The 17,309-nt window shown below is 40.0% G+C and overlaps 2 protein-coding genes across 2 annotated transcripts; one reads left to right on the plus strand and one right to left on the minus strand.

Annotated features, from left to right (window-relative positions):
- The first annotated feature begins 1,894 nt into the window (after positions 1-1,894).
- Positions 1,895-2,455, plus strand: LOC138875316 (uncharacterized). The gene has a single exon (XM_070154140.1). The coding sequence runs from the start codon at positions 1,895-1,897 to the stop codon at positions 2,453-2,455; it is 561 nt and encodes a 186-aa protein (XP_070010241.1).
- A 5,836-nt stretch (positions 2,456-8,291) lies between these two features.
- Positions 8,292-11,837, minus strand: LOC138875317 (uncharacterized). The gene is made up of 6 exons (XM_070154141.1): positions 11,703-11,837; positions 11,394-11,543; positions 10,838-11,025; positions 10,196-10,283; positions 8,569-9,926; positions 8,292-8,463 (listed from the first exon to the last, which is right to left on the minus strand). The coding sequence occupies exons 1-6, from the start codon at positions 11,835-11,837 to the stop codon at positions 8,292-8,294; spliced, it is 2,091 nt and encodes a 696-aa protein (XP_070010242.1).
- Positions 11,838-17,309: the final 5,472 nt, after the last annotated feature.

Below are 17,309 nucleotides of genomic sequence, written 5' to 3' on the forward strand. Positions count from 1 at the left end.
GCTAGGTTCGACAAATTCTAATAAAGGAAAATGTCTAAGAATCAATTTGACTGCATAATCAACCACAAAATAAGGTACAAAATATTTCAAAGGTTGAAAATCAGTAAGGAAATCATCACAAGAGATGAGTGAAAGATATCAATTACAGGAAATTAAGGATTCAAATAGGAGTAGTAAGGATTAAGGGAATTAACACAAATTGCTGTAAAATAAACGGAATAGTCACAACGTAGGCAAGAAGAAGTAAAATCAGAAACCCTAATAAGCATAGTAAATTAAAATTCACATATAGTCAGGAATTCAACTAGAAAGAATGGTACTAATTAGAAGAATTAACACAAATTTATGTTAATAAACATAATAAACATAGTATAGGCGGAAGAAGCAAAATTAGAAACCCTAATTAGCATAATAGGGTAAAAGTCATAGAAACATAGAACATATTCATGAATAACAGACATGCGAACAAATTAAACGAACAAATAAGCAAGGACAGTTCTCAGAATCCAAGAAAAAAACCAAGAATTAGGGTTTTCAGCATAATGAATCAGATAAGGAAAAACTTAAATAAATCATTTAAACATAGTAAAAATCATAGATTAATACCAAAAATCAGAAGAAAAAGCGTTTGAATAGGGGTTAAGAAACCCTAGTTTTTCAAGACGAAGAGACGCTTTTGAAAAATCGAAAAGATTATCAAGAAAATGGTATCACTCAAAATATACTCAGATCTATTACAGATCTAAGAAATCAGGAGCTAGTAGTTAGGGCTTCATAGAGACAACCCAGAAAGAAAGAGAACCGGCCTAGAAACCACAAGTTCTAGTCGGATATGGTAGAATCTTACTCGAACGGCTATGGACGGTCTGATAACGGCAAAGAAACCATGGGAGGTGAGTGAACCGCATTCTAGTTCCCTTGAGGGCCTCAAGGCAGCAACAAACGGTCATAGGAAGAGAGTCATGGGGTTGGGGATGGTGGTGAAACCACCATGGTTACTAGCGAGCCAACGGCCGGTAAAAGGAGCTAGGTTTAGCAAAGAGGATTTTGAGAGAGATGAGAGATGTAATAGGGGAGAGAATGAGAACAAATGAGAGGATGAGAATGAGAGCTTGGGGGTAGTCATTTAGGTTAATTATGGTATGGGGGATCTGGACCGTTGATTAGAATTGATCAATGCTCCAGATTGGACCAGGGATTGGATCGGGTAGGATTTAGGTTTGGGTCTGGGTCTTTGGGCTAATTTAATTTGGTTGGGATCTGATTCAATTAGGCTAGAATTGAAAATGGAATTGGCTATTTTTTAAATACCCAATTAAATTAAATAAAACAATTTATAAAAATAGATGATAATTGTAAAAAATGAATTTTATGTATGGAAATAGTTAAAAATGATTACTTAGTATTTTAAATTTTAAATGATTAATTTTTGGTCAAAAATAGTATAATATCAGATGATTGGGCTATAATTGCAAAATTATTGCAATTATAGCCAAAAGATACCAATTTGGCCAATTATGAAATAATTTGATTCAAATAAGACCATAAATAATAAGTTAAATCAAAAGATGCTTCTGAAATCATTTGTAATGCCATTTTGTAATTATTTATTAGCAACCAAAATTTATCCATAATGTATGGAGAGTATGTTGATGCACCAGGCAATCGTGAAGTGTTGGACGCTCAAAGTGTTACCAAGATTGCAGCCAATTTTTCAAGCACTTCCGGCTATCATTTTATGGGAGTTGTGGAAGAGAAGAAACAACTACAAACACGGGGAAGCAGTAACGATTAGAAGGGTGATATATCAGGTGTCCACAACTATTCAATCACTTGTTAAACTAAGGAAACCTAGCTTGGCTAACGTTCCTCAAACTGTCCACAACTTCTATGCATGCTGGAACAGTACACGCCTCCATTAAAGGTTACTAAAGTTTTATGGGAAATGCCACCACAAGGATGGATCAAAGTCAATTGCGATGGGGCATCGAGAAGAAATCCAGGCAGGAGCTCAATTGGTTACACACTTAGAGATTATGAAGGCAACATAAAGTATGCTTGTGGAAAGTTGATACATGAAACAACAAACAACGAGGCAGAAGCTTTGGCAATTGTTGAAGCACTAAAATACTGTGAAGCGAAAGGATTCGCGCAAGTTATTTTGCAAACTGACTCGCTCCTCTTGAAGAACGCTATAGAAGGAATTTGGGCTGTTCCGTGGGTCATTGCAGAATATGTAGATGAAATCGCAAAGGCAATGTCAAGAATTCATGTGAAACTATCACATATCATGATAGAAGGGAATTGCTTGGCAGACCATCTAGCGAATCAAGCACTTAATATGGGCAACATCGAAGCACAGTGTTTTAAAGAGCTGGATACAAAAGCCAAAAGAATTGTCAATAATGACAAATTACAATGTCCTTATCTAAGGGTGAAAGTTGCAAGACAATAAGGATGCAAGCGAGGAAGGAGATGGTTAAAACTGAAAGGTTACATTTTTCTAATAACTCAGCTTTCTGTTTTGCAGGAACAACTCCTTTTGACATGCCTTACATGTTGATCAGACTTCAAATGGTGGTTTTAGCAAATACTGTTCATTTAATTGGAGAATCTACCATAAGCATGAAGGATTACGAGCAGTAAGGTCAAGGTTCTCATTACGCTAGCACACTGGAAGTGCACAGCTACTTCAGAATTCCATTGAAATTGGTTTCTTGCAGAGAATCACAGCAAATACCCAATCCAAGTTACATTACTTTTCTCAATCTATTGGCACAACAATATGGACATTCATTCACTGAATGTACATGTTTTGTTAGGGGCAGACTTGGTCGACAATTCTCGACGCCACTTGTTAAATATATGGTTTACTCAATGATGCAAATTGGTATGCAGTTAACAAAATTTTCACAGCTGGAGATATGCACTGTTACTACTCCGGGACATCAACCAATTCTGGGCTTCGATTCTTGTTCGATCTTTCCACACTTCTGCAGCAAAGCATGTAGAACCAATCACGCGCACAGGGGATGCCTTATCTTCATTAACCTGTTTATTTCATTTGTAGGTGCAGTTTCTATATCTAGGCTCTATTATTTAATGGATTCCATTTTGGTGGTATTAGTGCAATGCACTCATCCCAAGGGGAGGAAGTTAAAGATAGAAAAAAGAATAGACTCAAAGGAAGGATTGCATAGACAAAGATTTTTGGTTATGGAATTTTGCAATATTTCATTTGAACCAAAACATGGGTGTGGAAATTCAAGCAAATCCAGAAGAAAACTGGACATATGCAACAAATTATTGCACAACTTTGTGATCGATTCTATGGGCCATAGTAACGACACTAGCTGGTGTATCGCATTTGTCGATAACTACTCCTCTCCACAATGCTATCCACAAATGCTTTCTTTGATACAGTACTGGAGGTTATTTTCAAAAACATTGAAGCACTACTGCAATGATAGGAGAGAGGCCAATGTGTTAAGAAACCACTATTGCACGGGATTCATACAAGGCAACATAACAACATGGAAGATCTTCAAAGTGCTACAAAAGGAATATGGTCATTTGCGCTACAAACTAAAGTATGGACTAAGCCAAAAATGTATAATGCAAATGCATATACATCCTCACATTACATGCTTTTTTAGTATGGAAATTGTACTACCAATGTTGAGTATTTACCTCAACACCGGTAATAGGACTTATGTGCCACTAAAATTTTATTTCTTTCATCGCTTAAGACCACCAGAAACTTTTATTAGTTGTAATATTTTTCTTTTTCTTCTGATTTTTATATATAAAAACTAGCCCTAGGCACTTGCCTAGCGGATTGCCAAAAAAGAACTAGAAAGAATGGTACTAATTGGAGGAATTAACACAAATTTATGTTAATAAACAGAATAAAATAGTATAGACGGAAGAAGCAAAATCAGAAACTCTAATTAGCATAATAGGGTAAAAATCATAGAAACATAGAATATATTCATGAATAACAGACATGCGAACAAATTAAATGAACAAATAAGCAAGGACAGCTCTCAGAATCCAAGATAAAGACCAAGAATTAGGGTTTTCAACATAATGAATCAGATAAAAGGAAAAACTTAAATAAACCGTATAAACATAGTAAAAATCATAGATTAATACCAAAAATCAGAAGAAAAAGCGTTTTGAAAAGGGGTTAAGAAACCCTAATTTTTGAAGATGAAGAGACATTTTTGAAAAATCAAAAAGATTATCAAGAAAATGGTATCACTCAAAATATACTCAGATATGTTACAGATCTAAGAAATCAAGAGCTAGTAGTTAGGGTTTCATAGAGACAACCCAGAAAGAAAGAGAATCGGCCTAGAAACCACAGGTTCTAGCCAGAGATGGTAGAATCTTACTCGGACGAGTATGGACGGCCTGAGAACGCCATAGAAACCATGAGAGGTGAGTGAACTGCCTTTTGGTTCCCTTGAGGGCCTCAAGGCAGCAACAAACGGTCATAGGAAGAGAGTCATGGGGCTGGGGATGGTGGTGAGACCACCATGGTTACCGGCGAGCCAACGGCCGGTGAGAGGAGCTAGGTTTAGCAGAGAGGATTTTGAGAGAGATGAGAGATGTAACGGCGGAGAGAATGAGAGAAAATGAGAGGATGGGAATTAAGGTTTGGGGGTAGTAATTTAGGTTAGTTATGGTATGGGGGATCTGGACCATTGATTAGAATTGATCAACGGTCCAGATTGGAACAGGGATTGGGTCTAGTAGGATTTAGGTTTGGGCCTGGGTCTTTGGGCTAATTAAATTGGGTTGGGATCTGATTCAATTAGGCTAGAATTGAAAATGGAATTGGCTATTTATTAAATACCCAATTAAATTAAATAAAACAATTTATAAAAAATAGCTGATAATTGTAAAAATAAATTTTATGCATGGAAATAGTTAAAAATGATTACTTAGTATTTTAAAATATAAATGATTAATTTTTGGGAAAAAATAGTATAACATCATATGATATAGCCAAAAGATGCTAATTTGGCCAATTATGAAATAATTTGATTCATATAAGACCATAAATAATAAGTTAAATCAAAAGATGCTTCTGAAATTATTTGTAATGACATTTTGTAATTATTTATTGGCAACCAAAATGCTGAATAAATTAATAAAAATATAGGAAAATTGGGGAAAAATATCAATTGCTACTAATGCATGATTTTGAAGGTATATATGCAATTTTAAAATATTTTGGGGGGAAATTGGGTATCAACAGTTGCCCCTCTTTACTCAAGAAGGATGAAAGAGTTTTCGGGTAAAGAATTGATGGACAATTTTGATCGAGCAAAACAATTCGAGAGATTAGGCCGCACTCCGGCTTCTGAGCTGCCTACATATCCCTAGTCTTACAGGAATTAGGCCTTGCATAGTTCCGGATTCATCAGCGAAGTATACCGATGAAGTCATTTCAAGAACGAACGCAACATCTAGGGATGGGTGAGCGAACGGTTTATGGGAACGGTTAGGTTTGATATGGATGAGAGAACTGGAGGGGAATCGCTCCTGCTGAGATAGTCGTTGCTCACAGGGTTACCTATAAATAGAAACAATACAAACGTATACTGTGCATAAATGTAAACATGATGCAACTTCCCGTTGGACTATGAAACTTGTCTTCGGACGGTTAGGAATGGCGTCCTTAGACCATGATGTCCTGGTCCATGAATTGTTTGCTGAGATATTCGGAGGCCATGAAATGATGTTCTCGAGTCATGAAAATGGTGCCTCTGAACCATGACGCCTTTTGAATAATGGTATACAAATTTTAGAGATCCTCAGGCCATGACATGGTGTTTTCCGGCTATGAGGATGATGCCTTTTAAACTATGACGCCTTTGGATAGATTGGCAATATTTCATCCAATGTTATGCAATGATATGGTGTTAACAAGACAAGGCTTAGTCTTGTGAAATGGAGGGCAGAGCTTAGCCCGATTGAAAAGCAAATAGATAATGCTAGAAATTGAGCAATATTTGTGCCGAGGGGGGCGGTGCTTAGTCCCATGCAAATGTGGAGGCAGGGATTAGCCTCATACAGGTAGGGAGGCAGGGATTAGCTACATGAAAATGGGTATGCAAGGATTAGCCTCATGCAGATATAGTGATAGGGATTAGACTCATACAGGATGGAGTCAAGGATTAGACTCATGCAATTAGGGAGGCAGGGATTAGGCTCATGCATGTATGGAGGCAGGGATTAGCCTCATGCAAATAGGGAGGCAGGGATTAGCCTCATACAGGTATGGAGGCAAGGATTATCCTCATGCAAATGTGGAGGCAAGGATTATCCTCATACAAGTAGGGAGGTAGGGATTAGCCTCATGCAGGAATAGAGGCAAGGAATAGCCTCATGCAAGTAGGGAGGCAGGGATTAGCCTCATGCAAATATGGAGGCAAGGATTAGCCTCATGAAAGTAGGGAGGCAAGGATTAGCCTCATGTAGGTATGGAGGCAAGAATTAGCCTCATTCAAGTAGGGAGACAGGGATTAGCCTCATGCATGTATGGAGTCAAGGATTAGACTCATGCAAATAGGGAGGCAGGTATTAGCCTCATGCAAATAGCGAGTGGCAAATAAGAGTAGTATGTTTCTTAGCTGGAGATGTATTCTATGTCTGATGACCTGATTGATAGTGAATTATCTTTGTGTATACATGTTTTGTGAATGTTATCGTTACATCAAATGTGCCCGCATTCAAAGAAAATTGTAAGTTTTATGAGGGGAGGTTGGTTCGTGCTTCGTCCGCCGGCCTTGCTTTGCTCTGTTCTAAGAGCCTTTCGAGTTCCCCTGGGTGATACCTGACTGTTATGGAAATAGATTTTTTGAAAATATGCAATTATTGATAAAATAGAGTTGTTTTAGAAATGTATTGATATATCAAGTAATTTTGATGAACTAGTGACTGTAACACATCTCAAAGGCATTGCAGCTCTCTCGTATTGGAATTTGAGGTTCCTCCTCAAAATTTTGCCCCAATTTGGTAGATGATCTTTAACCGTTTGTGGATAATGGATTTTGCCGAACCTTCTCCGGAATTTAGAGAATCCTTCTCAAAATTCGGTCCTAGTTTCTTAACTAGTTACTGACCGTCTGGCACATGTTGGTGTTGGCTGGACTTGCTTCAAAATTTGGAGGACCCTCCTCAAAATTCTGCCACAGTTTATGATCTTGGGGGAAATGAAAATTTTATTATGATATGACCGAACCCATAAGGCTGCCTACGTATCCCCTCTTAAACGCGAATCAGGTCAAGCGTAGTTCAATTACATCAGAAAAGAAATGTGAAATAATCTAGGAATAGTATCTCTTGACTATGTCTGAATTGATTGGTTTTGGCCAAACTTCTCCATCCAAATCTGCAAGCATTAGTGTTCCTCCTGTTAGTACCCTATAAACCATGTACGGACCTTGCCAGTTGGGAAAGGATTTCCCTTTGGATTCATCTTGATGCGAGAAGATTTTCTTCCATACCAGCTGCCCTGGTGCGAACTGTCTTGGTTTGACTCTTTTGTTGAAAGCTCTAGATATTCTGTTCTAGTAAAGATGGCCGTGACATACTGCGTTCATCCTCTTTCCATCGATAAGGGCCAATTGTCCCGAGCAACTCTTTATCCATTCTGCATCGCTAAGTGTGGTTTCCTGTATGATTCTTAAAGAAGGAATTTCCACCCCGGCTGGGATGACAGCCTCGATACCATAAACCAACATGTAGGGAGTTGCCCTGGGTGATGTGCAAACCGTGGTGCGGTATCCTAACAAAGTGAAGGGTAACTTCCCATGCCACTATTTGTGGTTTTCTACCATCTTCCTTAGTATCTTCTTGATGTTCTTGTTAGAAGCTTCCACATCTCCATTCATCTAAGGTCTGTAGGCTGTGGAATTCTTGTGCTTGATTTTGAAAGTTTCACACATAGCATTCATCATATCACTGTTGACATTGTCGGTGTTGTCGGTAATAATAGACTCGGAAACTCTGAATCGGCAGACAATATGATCCTTGACAAAATCTGCGATGACTTTCTTCGTTATAGCTTTGTAAGATGCAGCCTCTACCCATTTTGTGAAGTAATCAATGGCTACTACAATAAACCTATGTCCGTTTGAAGTAGTGGGCTCGATTGGACTAATAACATCCATTCCCTAGGCAGCGAATGGCTAAGGTGAGCTTGTTGCATTGAGCTCATTTGGCGGTACTTTTATCATGTCGGCATGCACTTGACATTGAAAGCATTTGCGAACATACTAAATGCAATCCGTCTCCATGGTTATCAAGAAGTAACCTGCCCTGAGTATCTTCTTAGCCAAGACGAAACCATTCATGTGCAGACTACAGGTCCCAACATACACATCCTCAAGTAGCTTAGAAGCTTCCTTTGCATCAACACATCTTAGTAAACCCAAATCAGGAGTTCTTCTGTACAAGTTCCCTCCGCTATGGAAGAAGTGATTAGACAAATTCTGGAGTGAGCGTTTCTGAGTGTGGTTTGCATGCTCTGGATATTCTCCCTTTGACAAATACTCCTTTATCTCATGGAACCAAGGCTTTCCATCTATTTCTTCTTTAACATGATCACAATACGCCGGCTGATTATAGATCCTCACCGAAATGGGATCAATGTAATTCTTATCTGGGTGTTGTATCATAGATAACAAGGTGGCTAATGCATCGGAAAACTCATTCTGAATTCTGGGCACATGTCTGAATTCTATCTTCGTGAACTTCTTTCTTACTTCTTGCACATGGTGCAGATAAGGCAATATCTTGGAATTCTTGGTGGCCCACTCTCCTTGTACCTGGTACACAAGAAGGTTTGAATCACCGATCACCAACAGCTCCTGAATTTTCATGTCGACTACCATGTTGAGACCTAGTATGCAGGCTTCATATTTTTCCATGTTGTTGGTGCAAGGAAATCTGAGTTTGGAAGATACCGGATAATGTTGACCCATTTCTGATACCAAAACTGCTCCGATGACCACTCCTTTAAAGTTTGCGGCTCCATCTAAAAACATCCTCCAACCATCGTATGCTTCGTTAATGTCTTCCCCTACGAATGACACTTCTTCATCAGGAAAATATATTTTCAAAGGTTCGTATGCTCCTCCTACCGGATTTACAGCAAGGTGATCTGCTAATGCTTGTCCTTTGACTGCTTTTTGAGTTACGTAGACGATATCTAATTCACTCAATATTATCTTCCATTTAGCCAACTTCCCATTAGGCATAGATTTCTGAAATATGTACTTCAAAAGGTCCATCCTAGATATGAGGTATGTAGTGTAGCCACAGAAGTAATGTCTCAATTGTTGGGCTGTCCAGGTTAAAGCAAAGCAAGTGTGTTCAAGAAGAGAATACCGTGATTCATAAGGTGTGAACTTCTTTATGGCTTGCTCCTTTCTTCCTGTCTCGTCATGTTGTCCCAGAACACACCCGAAGGCTCCATCAAATACAGACAGATAGAGTAACAAAGGTCGTCCTGGTTCTGGCGGGACCAAAATTGGCAATGTGGATAGGTACTCCTTGATTTTGTCAAAAGTTTTTTGACAATCCTCGGTACAGCTTGTTTCGGCATCATTTTTTAGCATCTTGAAGATGGGTTCACATATGACTGCGGACTGTGCTTTGAAGCAACTGATATAGTTGAGATTTCCTAAGAAACTCATCACATCCTTTTTGCTATTAGGCGGTTGTAACTCTTGAATAGCTTTGAATTTAGACGGATCCAATTCGATCCTGCGACGACTGACGATGAATCCCAGTAACTTTCCTATGCGAACCCCGAATGCACACTTTGTAGGGTTCAGTTTCAAATTGTACCTCCTTAGTCTATCGAAGAACTTTCTCAAGTCTGTTAGTGATCTATGACCCTCTTGGATCTGATAATGACATCGTCCACATACACCTCTATTTCTTTGTGTATCATATCATGGAAGATGGTTGTCTTAGCTCTCATGTAAGTGGCCCCAGCATTCTTCAAACCGAATGGCATCATCTTGTAACAGTATACACCTCATGGCGTAATAAAAGTCGTCTTCTCTGTATCTTCTTCATCCATCCAAATCTGGTGATAACCCGCAAAGCAATCAACAAAGGATTGGAGTTCATGCTTAGCACAGTTATCGACCAGGTTGGGTACTCAACCAACTTGAGAAATTTGGCTTTGATCTACTTGGTAACTTCCTCCTTCATTTTCAAGCTCATGTCTGGTTTGAACTTTCAGAGCTTCTGCTTGACTGGCAACACATGGGATTAGTACGCAACTTGTCAGCCACTGTAGATGTTCTCAAGCCGGTCATGTCATCATATGACCATGAAAAAATATCCTCATATTCTTTTAGGAAATGAATGTACTCTTCCTTCTCTATTGGTGACAAATGAATGCGGATGCGGGTCTCCTTGACAGTCTGGGCGTCTCCCAAAATTAGTGCTTCAGTCTCGTCCAGATTGGACTTAGGCTTATTCTCAAAGTTCTCAACCTCCCTGACAATTTCCTCGGGTATCTCATCTTCTTCATCTGAATCACTATTCTCATGTTGCGTTGCATCATTACATGTCACAGTCACTGGTTCATCAGGAAAAGTAATAATAACGTTGTGGAAAAGAAAAGTGTAAATATAGTAGTGAATAATAAAGAGCAAATGCATTTGATTAGAACTTGAAAAATTGTCCAAACAAAGTATGGCTCGATGAATCAAGCATTTATTTTGAAACAAGTAAAACTTAAAACAAAATTACGGGAAATCTTAAATTCCTAGAATAGCTATAGAAGTAAATTTTGCCAAGCTACCTAGGGACTCGGTGGGCTCGGGATGGTGTGGCGGTCCAGTTTCTACGAATAGCTCCCTTCTTCACAATCTGAATAGTGAGGCCTTCTTCCTCTTCCTCCTCAATTATGGCACTGCATTCCATGTCTTCATCCAAATTCTTCAACTTAGGTAGTGCTTCTTTCTCTATAGTTCCCCATATTGTGTCAGCCTGGTGAAAGTTTGTTCCAAACATGGCACTGGTTGCTCAAGAGGGTAATATGGTCCGCGCCATGGAGGTGACCAATCATTGTACTCTTTCCATGTATATTGGTATTCGAGCCCAAAGGTGGTACCATGATTTTTCAGCTGCATTGGTTTGGTGATGCCTTGGAGGTTCTTTCCTAACCCTTTGTCGGGTTCATATCCAGACCATACTAGTATGCTTTCTATTTTGTTACTCCACCACTTATCCTTTACGACAACATTGACCCATTCGATGTGATGATAGGTTTTCCCTCCTAGCCTTCTTCTATATCCGATGGCCGGGATGGTTTGACTAGTGTAGATGGGTTTACTCCCATCTCCTTGAATGATTACCTCCTGGCAGTTCCACTCAAACTTCATAGCTTGATGTAGTGTGGAAGGCATGGCTCCGGCAACATGGATCCATGGCCGACCCAATAGAAGATTATATGAGGCTGGTATGTCAAGCACTTGAAATTCAACGTCAAACCAAGTCGGCCCCGTCTGCAAACAAAGGTTAATTTCCCCAATCGTGGTCCTCTAAGACCCATCGAAATCCTTCAAATTCATGCTTCCTACCTGTATCTCATGGAAATCTTTGTCCAACCTCTTCAGAGTGTCCAATGGACAAATATTTAGGCTCGAACCTCTATCAACCAAGACCCTGGCAATGAACTTCTCTTCAAATTGCACTATGATATGCAATGCTCGATTGTGATTCAAACCCTCAGGCGGTACCTCATATTCCTGGAAGATAATCTTATGGCTCTCCAGCACTTGCCCAACCATGTTGGCCATTTCTCCACCAGTGATGTTATTGGGGTACATAAGACTCGCTCAGTACATTCATCAAAGTGTTCTTGCGTGCCTCTGAATTCTGCAATAGTGACAGGATAGATATCTGAGCAGGGACTTTGTTCAGTTGGTCAACAACAGAATACTCCTTTGCCCATACTTTCCTCCACATGTCATCTGGCCCGGTCTCAATGATAGGCTTCCTAGTAGTGGCCTCCTTACTTGAACCTCCCAGGTGTTCAGGTGTATAGACTCTTTCAGTTCTAGTCATTCTTTATGTAACGTCAGATTCCTCTACCTTGGCCTTCCCTTTCCGTCGAGCCTCGCAACATAATCCCAGGGTATTGCTTTTGAGTTGAATGGGGGTGTGGTCGATACTTTCATAGTGAAAGGTGTGACCACTTCTACTTCAAATGGAGTAGGGGTGGCTGCGGACGGAGCCACCTCCACCTAAAATGGAATTGATGCAGTTACCTCAACCTCGATTGGTGCCTGAGTCTGAACCACAATAGGAGTAAGTGTGACTGCAACCATAAAGTCATCGCCTTCTCGAATAAGCCCGATCGAACCCTCAGGGTCCCATTCTTCATTTGTCTCTATCACATGTACACTATCACATCTTTGATCAGGGAGGGTATTGTTACTGACATTAAGTGCGGATTCCTTTGCTTGTATGACCTTGTTGTAAGTTAGCATCTGGATCTTATACTTCAATGTTTGTCACTTAACAGTGGTGTGCCCCTTCATACCGGAATGGTACACACAAGTTTTGTTCGGATTGACCCATTGGGATGGATTTTCTAGTGCCACAGTAGGAACAGGAGTGAGTAACCTGTGGCTTTCAACCTTTCATCCAATTGGTCGATGGGCTCAGCAATAGTGGTGTATTATCTGGGTGGCTTGTAGTAGAAGTTGGGTCTTGGTCTTGGATAATTTCGGCGAGCTGGTGGTGATTGGAAGTGGGATGGTTGGGAGTTATAGGTGTGATGGACAGTGGTTGGTTGGGAATATTTTGGAGATTAAGGTTGATATGTAGGCGGTGATGCTTGGTATGTGGGTGTAGGTGTTTGATATGTGGGTGGAGGTGTTTGATATGTGGGTGGAGGTGTGTGATATATGGGTGGAGGTGTCTGATATTTAAGTGGAGAATTTGGGCCCTGAGCAACCATTATCGCCCCAAAATCTCTCTTCTTCGATATGCCACCTGATTGTAGTGCCTTATTCATGGCTTGCAGTTCCTCAAAGTTCGTTACCATCCCTCTCTTTATTCCTTCTTCGATTATTTCTCCAAGCTTGATGATGTCAGAGAATTTGTGATTTTCGTTAACCATCAACCTCTCATAATTTTGTGGGTTATGTGCCCTGACGAAGATTTTATTCATCTGTTCCTCGTCTAAAGAGGGCCTGACCTTGGCCACCTCCGACATTCAATGAGTAGCGTATTCACGAAAAGTCTCAGTAGGTTTCTTCTTAAGATTCTGAATGTAGAAAACATCTGGTGCATTCTCTGTGTTGAACCTGAACTGGTCCATGAAATCTGATGCCATGCTTACCCAATTGGACCATTTCTTGGGATTTTGGTTGATATACTAAGACAAAGCGTCCCCAGTAAGGCTCCACATGAAGAGCTTCATCCGGATATTTTCATCTTTCCCAACCCCGACAAGCTTGTCACAATAGGTCCTTAGATGAGCCCTAGGATCACATGTGCCGTCGAACATCTCGAACTTGGGAGGTTTGTATCCCTCAGGCAATTCCACATCTGGTTGTATGCACAGGTCTTTGTAGTTTAATCATTCCATTCCTCTATTACCTTCAACATCTTGAACTCGGCTTGTTAACTTCTTGAGTTCTTCAGCCATGTTTTTAATGAGTAGGTCCTTCTCGGAGGATTCCGGTGCACAAGAGATTGGTTGGGTAAAATGAGGTATAGTTTCCACATATATAGGGTTGCTTTGATGGGTGCCAGGAACTTGGGTAAAATAATGGTCATTGGTAGAGTTTTGGGGATCGGGAATGATTGGTATGTGTTTTGGGGAGTGTGGTAAGTGGTGGTTGGCGGGTAATAAATTGGTTGATGGTGTTGTTGAGGCGGAGCTGGTAATGGGTTGTGATTCTGGGATGGAGTTGTGTATTGATTTGGTGCGGGAGGATTTTTTGGGTGTTGGTTTTGTTTGTTCTGAGGAGGTGTCGGGTTCTTTGTATTTTGTTGGTGGATATCGAGGACACTTAGGGTAAGTGACAATTTTGCCAAGTTCCAAACCTGCTCAAGTTCTCCATGCAATTCTAGTATCTTTTGTTCCAGTCTCAAAACCAGATCATTTGGGGTCGGAGTAATACGGCCATCTGAAGATTCTGCATTCTCAATATTCTACTTTCGGATCCCACTCGAGTCGTCCATATTTGCTTTTCCTCGGCCTTTTGTGTTGCTTGGAGGAAGAGGAGGTGGAGGGCCTTTTGATTAGGTATGATATGCTGATGAGGCCAGTATGAGTGAACCGACCTAAGGGGATGGGAATAACAGTAAAAATAAGCAAAAACAAAAAAGGTAACAAGTCAGTGAGGATTCTAAAATGCTTGCAGTATTTAAACACATATTACGGAAATGTAAATTCGCGTCTTAATTTGGGAACCTCATTGTGCCCGAGGTACGCCTAGTGAAAAATAGATTTGGAGAACTTTAAATGCCAATAAATGCTTCATTTCATAATATAAAAATAGACGAATCCCAAAACGACACTAAGATAATAATAAAATAAATCACTACTGGCACTTGGCCTTATTACATTTTTATGAAAAGCAAGTAAATCTAGCCTATTTTGTCCCAGAAGGACCTTCCCCTGATTCAATATTCCGGACTCCATCATATAGATCCTATAGCTCGCGTAGTCCCAACATCAAGTAGGCTCTGGCCAAATGTCCCCCTTCAGCTCTTTCAGCGTTCTGGCAATTTTCAATTCTCTTTATGACTTTGCCTTACAGCTCTATTATTCCTCGCTCCAGATATTCCAGTTTCCTATTGGAAGTGATTGCCATCTCTTTCCACTCCTCGATCAACCTCGCATTCCTCTTATGTATTTCCCGGTGCTCATTCACAAAGTCGTGGACCCTCTTGCGCAACTTGTTATATTTGACTTCAGCTTCAGCTTCCTCATCTATGATTTTTTTCCCTCGACCGGCCCCTGGTGTCACCATTCCTTTCAGATTGTCCTCCAACCACGCCGGGTAGAGAGGATCGAACCCTGCATGGTACCTGTCTGGCTCAACAGTGTTCTTTTCCATAATGATTTTGCAGTGCCACATGTGCTGAGCTTGGCACTTGTAAGGGACATCATCATCTTGGATGTCTGCCCTGAAATGACTCATCTTGACAACCCTAGGTACAACCTGTTTTCTGCCTTCTTGCTTCATAACTCGCACAGGGACATATGGGTATATCCCTCTCAACCCGATCACCACCAAGTGCGGATCATCCCTGGACCTAATAATAAACTCGTCGGTTGGGAACCATTCAAACATCCACTACACCTATTCCTCGGTCATATTGTTGAAGAACTCTACCCATTCTTTGCTGCTTTCCAGCTGAGCAAATCTGTCTGGAATGTAAGTCATCTGCTTGGGGTGATGGAAGGCAATATGGTCGTTCCAAGCCCTTCGCGGAAATTCTTGGCGATAGCTACCCTTTTGGAAATGCTCCAACAACCATAATTGCATCAACAAATTACAACCCTCGAAATGCTTGATCCCCTTTGACAGTGCTCTAGAGCCTTGTAGATGTCGGCTATGATCATGGAGACTATGGTATATGTCTGTCCATTAATCCCTTCCATCAGAGTCTTTGCGACCATGGCCAACTTAGTGTGGATTCTTTCCTTTTTCATTGGGAACACTATAAGGCCTAGGAAGAACACAATGAATACAAACACTCTACGGTGGATGTGACCTAGAGAAGTGAGAGAGATCTCATCATGGTAAGTACAGAAAGACTTGATATGGCCATACCTCTCGTACAGATGTTCGAAAGGTATATAAGATTCTTTTAAGCACACTAGGTCGACGTTCTTCTTCAGCCCCATCATCTTCAAAAATCCCCTGCCCGTACGATTTTCTGGTACCAATAGCCCGGGACTATCCCAAGTCAATCCCGCAAGCCATCCAATCTCCTCTAGAAGCGGTGTCATTTCTATGTCGCAAAAACGAAACATAGCCCTTTAAATATCACAGAATAAAGTGGCAGCTTCGATCAATTTGTTGTTTGGCCTAATATCTAGCAAGGAAGACAAGTTACCCAGGTACTTTCTCAGATGTTTCTTATCACTTGAGGAAAGGCCCTCCCACCATTCTAGCAACAATGGTGGGATGTTGCTAACCATATCGAATCTCGGGACCTCGTGCCTTATTTTATGCAAAACAAAAAAGGTTAGACCTTACCCCTATCGGACTCGACTATTTATACATTTATAATCAACATATCGGTATTTAGTTCTCCAAATTAATGCACAGAACGTGGTTGTGTGCATTGGGAATATGGAAAACCTGATGGATTTTGGATAAGGATTATCTTAAAGGATCATTTTGTGGACAACATAACTGATCCGACTAGGTTTGACCATGATGTATGCACAATTTTAACCAGAGTAAGGTTTCTATAGGGTTTTAGACTAGTACCCTCAAGCGGACAACTCGAGGGATAAGGCACGGAACCATCGACTGATTTTACCACAAATAAGCCTTTTTCAAATTTAAGGGTAGTAAATAGGAAGGGCGCAACCACTTATTGATACCCAATTTTTCCCTATATATTTTTAATACGCAAAATACCTTCAAAATAGTATATATACACATATATAAGCATGTCCAAGATTTTTATTATTTTTTCCATAATTTTAAGGTTTTAAATTAATTTATTTTCTCCCTTTTTATCCATAAAATCCCCAATAATTATTTCCAAAATTATTATTTTTGATAATTCATCTATTGGATTCCTATATATTCCAAAATATGTCTAAGGTAATTTTTATTTATTTTTATAATTACATTTAGTATTTTCGAAGCTAAATTGCACATAATTGCAATATTAGCCCTTTTAAGATATAATTATGTTTTATATGCATAAAATTGGATCCTGTATTTTTAAATTGCTAATTATGTATTATAAATCATTTTAGTATTTTTAAATTATTTTTTAGAAATTATCTACTATTTTTTATAAATTAAATAGGAAAAATGGGCTATTTAAATTTTGGCCAAATTGGCTTTCAAATCTAGCCTAAATCAAACGGACCCCCAACCCAATTAAAAAACCCACTGGACCCAAGCCCAAACCCAAACCCAAACCCGGAACCCACCTACCCATTTAATCTTGACCGTTAATCTCCCAGATCAACGGTCCCCATTATACCCTTCCACAATTAATCCCAAACGCCCCCCCCCCTAAACCCTCTCATTTTTACCAAACAGCCGCCCTGAAACCCC

The sequence above is a fragment of the Nicotiana sylvestris genome, chromosome 8 (genome assembly GCF_000393655.2).
Source record: "Nicotiana sylvestris chromosome 8, ASM39365v2, whole genome shotgun sequence".
In the NCBI taxonomy this organism is placed as follows: Eukaryota; Viridiplantae; Streptophyta; class Magnoliopsida; order Solanales; family Solanaceae; genus Nicotiana; species Nicotiana sylvestris.

Coding starts and splice junctions, on each gene's coding strand:
- LOC138875317 (XM_070154141.1), bottom strand. CDS start 11,837: ATGGCCAACATGGTTGGGCAAGTGCTGGAGAGCCATAAGATTATCTTC. Junction 11,026..11,393: donor TTGAGTGGAACTGCCAGGAG/GTAATCATTCAA, acceptor AACTTTCACCAG/GCTGACACAATATGGGGAAC. Junction 9,927..10,195: donor ATCAAAGCCAAATTTCTCAA/GTTGGTTGAGTA, acceptor TGTCATTATCAG/ATCCAAGAGGGTCATAGATC.
- LOC138875316 (XM_070154140.1), top strand. CDS start 1,895: ATGCTGGAACAGTACACGCCTCCATTAAAGGTTACTAAAGTTTTATGG.